The 8,728-nt window shown below is 38.3% G+C and overlaps 1 protein-coding gene across 1 annotated transcript; it reads left to right on the forward strand.

The window, feature by feature from the left end:
- Positions 1 to 1,359: 1,359 nt before the first annotated feature.
- On the forward strand, positions 1,360 to 8,687 carry adm2a (adrenomedullin 2a). The gene is made up of 3 exons (XM_057022879.1): positions 1,360 to 1,480; positions 1,864 to 2,021; positions 6,735 to 8,687. Exons 2-3 carry the CDS (start codon positions 1,927 to 1,929, stop codon positions 7,114 to 7,116), a joined length of 477 nt encoding a protein of 158 aa, XP_056878859.1. The 5' UTR covers positions 1,360 to 1,480; positions 1,864 to 1,926; the 3' UTR covers positions 7,117 to 8,687.
- The last annotated feature ends 41 nt before the right edge of the window (positions 8,688 to 8,728 follow it).

The raw sequence follows: 8,728 nt of genomic DNA on the forward strand, positions 1-8,728 counted from the left end.
AAAATGCATCCCAGTGTTAGGGGTTGTACTGTGTAATATAACTATACAAAATAATGGTAATTTATTTGCTCATGAACGATATCACTGTGGTAATGGTGTACAAAACCAACAGTCCTGTGACATTAACATAGTTTATGGTAGGCTCTTATTTCTGGTTCAATTCAGCAGCCAATATTGTATTAAGTCAATGCCTCTTACTGCTACATAAAAGTGAAATATGTGTGTTGATACAGCAGCAATAAACTCAGTGTGAGGTACAACAAACATCCCTGGTCCACATGAATTGGCAGAATAACAGCTACACAGTGTCCTTATAATATCCTTTTCCAAGCAGCTTTCCCATATAAATGGATATTTAATGAAGAAACGCTTTTGAATAGAAATTCAGTTAGCAAATATTTTAAACTCAGGCATAATATTGATATTATTGGTGATATATTTCATTATCGTACCTTTAATTTTGCTTTTCCTGGTCTGTGCTTACTCTGGAGGATACTAAATTGTTTTTCTAGCTGTGTATTTAAAATAATCAATATTTTTTAAGTGGTATAATTGTGCAAGACATATACACTTGTAAAGTGGAAAGAAAACCTTTAGCATTTGCCACATACGCATATATAATTAATGATTGTGTTTACACACACACACACACACACACACACACACACATACATACGGAATTAGTCCTTGTGTATAGACTGTATACATTAAGCATATGCCATTAAGCCATTCCAAGGCAACATTAGTGAAAAGTGCCATGGTCGAGTGCACTTCTGCAGTGCCCAGGAGGTGAAATAGCACCTTGCAGACTATCATTGCACACTCCTACCAACTTTTTGTGGTGAGGACTTGAACCACAGACCTGACCCTCCTTGTAAATATTTCAGATTTTCTAAACTACTATAATTTTACAATTGTTGCTGTCTGTCTTTATTAACATAAAAACACAAGGCTGGCCTGTACTGTATCAAACAGTAAAGATGACAAAAGGATACAGTGTCACCTCAGGTTCTGGTATCAAGATATCAATATAAAGATATCATACCAGCTACAATATCTTTATTAATAAACACTGTAGTAATGTAATCATGAATGTGTTTACATCAGTTTTAGATAAAACAAAGTTGGCAACATTTATGTTTATAATTAACTGAGCCTATCTTTACAAGTTCACAGTTATCTATCATCTTCATGACTCAAGTATATTTATTTGAATCATAAAGGTGACACCAGTCTTCATGTTTGCCTTCCTCACAGGATATCCTAAATATGGCCGAAAATGAAGGCGAGGCACCTTCACCTCTGTAGCCCCACCGGTTGTCACTCCCAATTCCCGCCCACTACTTATTTAAACCAATGTCAGCGGGCGCTCAGAAACACACCGGGAAAGTTGATGTTGACCAACGCTTAAAAATAGGTTTTTTTTTTGGAGGGGGGGGTGCCTCTTAACTCCAGGTTCTGACGTTGAACTAACAAGAAGGTAAGACAGCTTTCTACTTATATTAGGTGTAAATTCATTCATGCAGTCCAAAGGTTCTGGTGATTTCGTGAAACGTGTTTCGTGAAACGTGTTGTTCCCTTGAGTGAATGTAACGACTTGTCATTAAATTGCAGGGCAGACAGAGGGGTTCTATTTTGAGATTTAAGATGAACTGCAACAGGAGCAAATGAACTCATTTTCTTCCTGCTGAAAATAAACATGTCATCATCATTTTGTTCTGCCCCCCCCACACACACAAAAAAAAATAATAATAAAAAAAATCCAAAATTAAAAATCAACTGCACCCACATTTTGATATCAGAACAGCACCAGCGTTGGGATCATTTATTTACTTGTTTATTTAATTTGTTCCCCGGCTTTAGGATCTTCTGTTTCTCCCGCTTGGCCCAATTCTTCACACGGAGGGTGAGAAGTGAGACCCAGAGATGCGCTCCCTTCTACTCACCGCGTATTGCATCAGCCTGCTGTCGTTCCTGCGGCTGGAAACTCTCCCGGCTGAGGAACTTCCCGACGAGAACAGGTAGGACCAGCTCACACCGGTGTCCGATATGAAAACCTATTCATTTACTGAGATGAATTGCAATGGTAGCCCATAGTGATTAGCATACATTTTCTTAATGGCAACACTGCTTGGTTTTCTCAACATTAATATATTTCTAGGCTAAGGTTAAAATTAAAACGTTTATTTTGTTTTGTTTGCATGTTATTTTCAAAGTGACACAGAGAGCTCCTGTAGGCTAATTTTCATTATGACCCGGTTATGAAGCCTAAAAATGCTGGTGTTGGATCATGAGCCATTATTGAAATACTTGTTAGTTTAAAATTAAAGTTTAAAATTAAGACCATTTTGCTTGAAAAAGCTTTTTTGCTTCTTTTGTAAGGCAGTAAAACATAAATGTTTTTCATATTTGATTTTTTTTAAAGACATTAAAGTGAAATGGCCTTGGTGTTAGGTAGGCTTTCTGTGCATAATACAGACTGGGACGTTCATCCATCCATCCATCCATCCATCCATCCATCCATCCATCCATCCATCTTCCCTTAATGTGGACAAAAGCTCTTCCATTATACATTAAAACACCAAAGAATCCTACATTTTTGCCTCTTAATGTAGGTTTATTATTCTTTTTTTTCTATTTTGTCTTCTCAAACTACTAAGAAATCAGATGATAAAGGGTTTATAGAAGATGTTTCCAGTGTAACCATAATAATTCTGTATGGAAAACTGTGTCAGGAAAGAGGCCAACCACAAAGGGACTCTTGTTGAGGTATCACCAGGCAATGACTGGCACCTGTACTTTTCTGCCCTTCACACAGAAATAGAAAGCTAAAACCCAACAACCAGTTGGATAGCCAACTGATAACTAGGCCTGCCAGTATGGAGTCAGTATGGGGAGGTGTTAAGCTGGGGGCGAGGAATCTGTATGAGTTGGTGTATGATTGCCCTCTACTGGCAGAATTTGGTAACTCTGGCCCTTGAGTACTGGATTCAAGCAGAGTTTTCTATCCTACATGCAGAAAACAATTTAACATGGAGTTTCAATTCCCTTGGTGGAAGCAGTTTCCGCAGGGTTGAAAAAAAAAAAAACCTGGCTTGAATCTTCACCACAATCCAGACTGAATCTGGAATGGAGTTGCCCACAATAAGAATGTGAATCGTTGGACATGCTGATCATTGTTTTTTGAAGATGTTTCTTATCCAAGAGACTTCTTCACTTCTAAACTGGTGGGAATCCCAGAGTTACATATACTGTGTTGATTTACTAAAAGCTGTCGTTACTGGTTAGTAGGAAATTTATATAATTGAAGGGGTGTAGATCATCGGGGTCATCATGTCATGTTGAGTGGGAATGATTGTGAAACTTTCAGGGTAGGGATCCCACGATAGCATTGTAGGTAGCCGGGAGCTACTTTAGATTAGCTTAAGAGCGTGTTCATTGAAGGTTTTTCCAGTATGACAAAGATGGCGTCTTTTCCTCTTTCAAACCAGCCGTCTTCTCAGTTGTCAGCAAAAGATTGTCCCTTCTCTTTGAGGTTAGATGCATGGCTGAATGAGTGTCCTGATGAGTTGGGCCACGTGTTCGTGCAATGGCAACATAATTCCACATCAGCATTCAACACAACCCTGTGAATGAAACCAATGGAAACATTTAGCTTAAAAGACGTTATTTCAGCAGTGTAAAAGCAGGGAAATGTCTTTATAATCGATCATGTTAAAAATATATAATATAAGTTAGCTGCATTAAATATGACCACGAAACATGTTTATAACTGGCTCTCTTAATTTCTAGCCTGACTTACCAGGACAGTATATATATCTCCTTTAACTTTTTAGAGGATATACTATGAGCGAAAGATACCAACAGCACCATAACAACCTACACCATTTTTCTTCTTGGAGCTCATGGGTCTCTCATTCCGTCCATGTTCTCAGTTTGTGTCCCTGTTGTGCCAAACACAGATTTGCTAAAGATTTCAGCAGGGGTTTTGAAATGCAGGGCTTGTAAAGCCATTTGGACAATGGTATGAAAAGTCTGTGTGCAGTCAGTGCAGTTCAAATCATTAAACCCAATCATAAGTATCTTTTGTGTACCTTTCTGCTTTGGTAATGTTCAGAATATAGTGGAGCGGAGTGGATTACTCATACATACTCAAGATAAACAATCATATGGGGGGGAGGGGTCACTCCGACCAAACCTAGGTTGTACTAGTGAGGCAGACTTAGTGGGTTAAAAATTCCATTGTGGATTAATGGCTGAGGCTTAAATTCCACCTTTCATATACTTAAATGGGTTTCCACTGCACATGGAAAGTCACACTATTGTGAAGGCTGTGAGAAATGCATTACTCTGTGTATAGGTTATGAGAGGAACATCGTTTTGATCGTTTGAAAATTAGAGCTAAAGAAAACAAGAGACGAGGAGCTACCTGAAGAAAACTATGAGGTCTATCATTGACACTGACAGTACTGTAAGATTTGTACTCGTAACACAATGGACCAAGACGGCTTGCGATGCCTAACTCTGCTGGCCATTAAGAGGACATTGATCAAATCCTTGGAAAAGTTCTGTTCTCTGGTTTAGAGGGCTTTTCTTTCTAATATTGATGCAACTCAACATATGTTGTCTTTGTTCTGTGTAACGAAAGCTCTCTCAGATGTTACTGCAGAAGTAAGGTTGTGTTTTGGAATCTAGTTTTAGGGTTACTCAAGAGCTAATGACACCGATATTGTTACGATTTAGTTTGATCAGGACCTGAATGCAGATCACAAACACGCTCAGCGCGGGGGAAAAGCTCCTGGTCTTTCCTTCTCCAAAGGAGGCAGGCGTGGTGACCTTGAGCAAAGAACAAAAACGATTATAACTTCTGAATCTCGAACAAAAAGGCAAGTAACTGAGTCCACGTTTAACACAATACTGACGAAACGATCAGACACTGTTGAACAGGAGCCCAGGGCCTAAATAGCCAGTTGATTAGCATTAGGCAGCAAGTGTGACCAGCAACAGCTGCAGGAAAGTGGCTCCACCCCACCCCATGGAGAAAGAACAGAGCAGTGAAAACAATCAAAAAAGACCACCAAAATAAACACCGAGGACCCTGACAGATATTAGGACTTCATTAAAATAACACCAAAAAGAGAACGCAATGGACTCCTTTGGCCTTTTTTCAACCATATATTTCTAAGAAATGATGGTTAATAGTCATTCCTGGAAAAACCCAAAGGTTTTAAAACTTGAAAAGGAAAGTGATTTAGACATCTTTGATCATCTGCCAAATCATGAGAGCTCTGTAATTCTCCAGATGTCGGATTAAGCTTTCACTTGACAAACAAATGTGTCTTGTGAGATCAGGTTAGCTAAAGTGAAATGTCTGGCCTCTGATTCCTAATTTGAAAGATTCTTTTAAACTTTGGAAGTAATAAGATCATGTCATTGGTCTTTTGCTGATTATGCCACTCACAGGACTCGCAGGTGAATTGGAGCTTGACCAATACTTTTGTAACATCCATAAACTTTGGATTATTTTTCTTATTCAAGTTAATTTTCCTTGTCAGCCATTATCGTTGCATCAGGTGTCTTCATAGCACTTTGCATTCCCTCACATTTGTTCGCTGTTGGCAGAATCAAAATAGTGCCTGTTCAATAATGATGATGCTAACTCACATTAGCAGCATTACTTGTACAATCAAAAGACACAGCATCAAGTGAAAATGTCTGACCACCTTAACGGACTAGTTTTTGTCCACTGTAAGTTAACTCTAAATTACTGGCCTGTGCAATAACTGGACTTGGATTTCATAAAAATGCAACAAAAATAGAACGTAATAACCCATGCAAGTTGCTTTTTTCACAGCGAAGTATCAATTTCACCCTGGCGACCGTTGGGCATAACTGGTGATGTGGTTTGCCAATACTTTTTATTCTAACAGTGTTGCAGAGCAGGTCTCCTGAAAAATATTATGGTGAAATCATTTTTTCTTTTTTTTTTTTTTTTACTTTTTACCTAGGAAAGAAACAGGTATATAGGTGATCTGATGCTGGGTTTTACTTTTGGTTGGCTCGATAGCACAGCATTTTTTCTGACTTGCCTTAGGGGCAGTCATGGGTTAAGACTTGGTCATTTGAGTCACATTCTGTTCTACAAACAGTGGTGACAGTACACCAAAAAAGGTTTCAAGAGGGACTTGTCTATGTTTAAACAGTGAACAGTTCATTTGGTCCGATCAGTGTTTACTCAACTGGTCAAGAGCACTGTCGTGTGTAGTCCATCTAACAACCCATTTAATTCAGTGTGTGTTATTAATTCCATCAAGTATCTCAAATTTTTGCTTTCATTTGCGATAATCCATAGTGTTGTGAGGTAGTGAAACTAAAAGTGTGAAAGATTATTTTCCTTTGTTCTAGTTGCGATTTGGCCTCTGACACGCAAGGCCAGAACTCCCACGGTAACCAAGATGGGCATTAAAATGTAGCCAGGCATGGGTTTGGATTGTATTATGCAAGGCTAAGTCAGAGAACGCTGTGTTCTATGCTACAATGACAATAACTTTAGCACTGGTCATTTTATTATCAAAGCTATAAAATATGGCTCACCTTTCTACAGATTTAGATAAAGTTTAAGTTAGACTAAAGTCAAGTTACACTTAAAGTTGTCTCTACTGCTAAGTTGCTAAATTTAATTTTTGAATTTAGTGGTGACATTGTCCTCAAAAATTGTTTCTTCTCTCTTTTAGGTTGGATGACATCATTGACCAAAGACGAGATAAATCATCAGTGTCGCGAAGCCAGAAAAACATTGATGTCCCACCTTTAGCTTCAAGTCTGTCTCCAAAATGGCTCTCGAAACATTCAGGAAGCCATTCAAGAGTGAAAGTGGTCTTAAGGAGCCTGGCATGGGCGAGACCTCAAAGACTATTCAGAGCTCGACGTCACATCCACTCTCGTGGAATGCGTGGTCACCACTACCCACATCCAAACCAGTTGATAAGGGCAGGTTGTGCGTTGGGAACGTGCCAAGTGCAGAACCTCAGTCACCGCCTCTACCAACTAATAGGACAGAGTGGAAGAGACGACTCTTCCCCCATCAACCCCAAAAGTCCACATAGTTATGGGTGAATTATATGACCATTACAAACAATGGTCAAGCAAGTCAGTCTGTCCATCATTTATTTATCTCTTTGTGCCTTACTTGTATTTTTTTAAAATCAAATTTCATGTAGTAAGTGTATCTTTGAATGAGTTCCATTTGATGAATTTTGAGCATATTTATCCTTTTAATTCATCCTCATAAGCCTAATTTCCTGAGAATGGCAGAAGGTCATTCAAGTTTAAACAAACACATCATCAGGTCAACATCATAATCCTGTTAATAAGAGTAAAACCTTGCCTACAATGTGATTTATTGGCTCAATTCCATCTGCTAACTGACCTTATGAGCTGGGATGATCCTGTGAACACATGCTCGCCTAATGTGGATTTCAACTTGCACTACATCAATGTCCAAAGCAAAATGTTCCTGAAGACCTTACAAATGAACCCTTTACCCCCCCCAAAAAAATGATATTAACTCTTACACTTATGGACTATCATGGACTATCACTAACATGAATTCTGCATTTATTTATTTTTTTTAAAAACCTTCATCCTGTAAAAGGAAAGCATCCCTTTCACTGCTGCTATTTATTGGTTGGCTTGCCAAACCAAAAGTTGGAAAAGCAAAACTTGGCTCCAGAGAGTAGGGCTTCACTGTTCCTGCCGGAGGTCAATTCTGCAATTCTAACCTTTTAAAATGAGTAATGATCTCCTTTCCTCATGTTGATGTTTATATAAAAGAGTAAACCCCGTTAGTTTTAACTGAGGAAGGAAGTCCACAAAATTAATAACATAAAACCAAAAATGTAATTTTGTTTAATTAATCTGTTTGTCAAACAGACATAAACATGGCTTGATGCTGTATTTTACCTGTGCAACTCTTGCAAATTGGGATAAGGGGACTTTTGAGAAACTCTTTTTCTCTTTTGCAAGTAGGTGATTAGAGCTAGTGATGCTGTCAAGGGTTTTCTAAACACAGTGACCAAAATGTTAGGTGATGGAATACTAAATTTCAAACAAAAATAGCTTAGTGGGAAATCGGGAATAAATGTCCTAATGTTATCTCTTTTAGATACAGTATGTCTGTCATAGATGTTGAGCATGCAAAAAGCTTCACAGGCAACAAAGAAATGCACTCATGTGCTGTACTGTATTTTGCAAGAAACATGGCCTTACAGTCCATATTTTTAAATGTCCTGCTATAACCTCTGTGTCCGGGTTTTTGATCCATGATTGCATCATCTTTTAATGCAGAGAGCAGACTGCTGACCTATTCTATTATGTAAATACCATCAGAATAATGTGTTCAATCACCAAAGTGTTCTTGTACTTTTTAAAAACATATTTATTAATTTATTTATTTAACGTGTTTTTACACGCAAGGATGTTTTTGTCCCACCTGATTTTACTCTCCCAACATCTGTCAATACTATTCTGTGTGGAATCATAGGGTTATTATAATCAGTACCGTTGAGACCTTATTCCAGTCTCGTCAAAGACATTGAGGTTAAACATGCCATTCTTTCTGCTGTAATGGAGCTCATTGTTGTCTCGTGATAGATCATTAAATCTTTTTTCCAATGCTTTGACGCTCAGTTTGTCTCTCTACTTTTTCAAATCCTCCATACTTACCTGC

This window comes from Takifugu flavidus, chromosome 22 (genome assembly GCF_003711565.1).
Source record: "Takifugu flavidus isolate HTHZ2018 chromosome 22, ASM371156v2, whole genome shotgun sequence".
NCBI classification, from domain to species: Eukaryota; Metazoa; Chordata; class Actinopteri; order Tetraodontiformes; family Tetraodontidae; genus Takifugu; species Takifugu flavidus.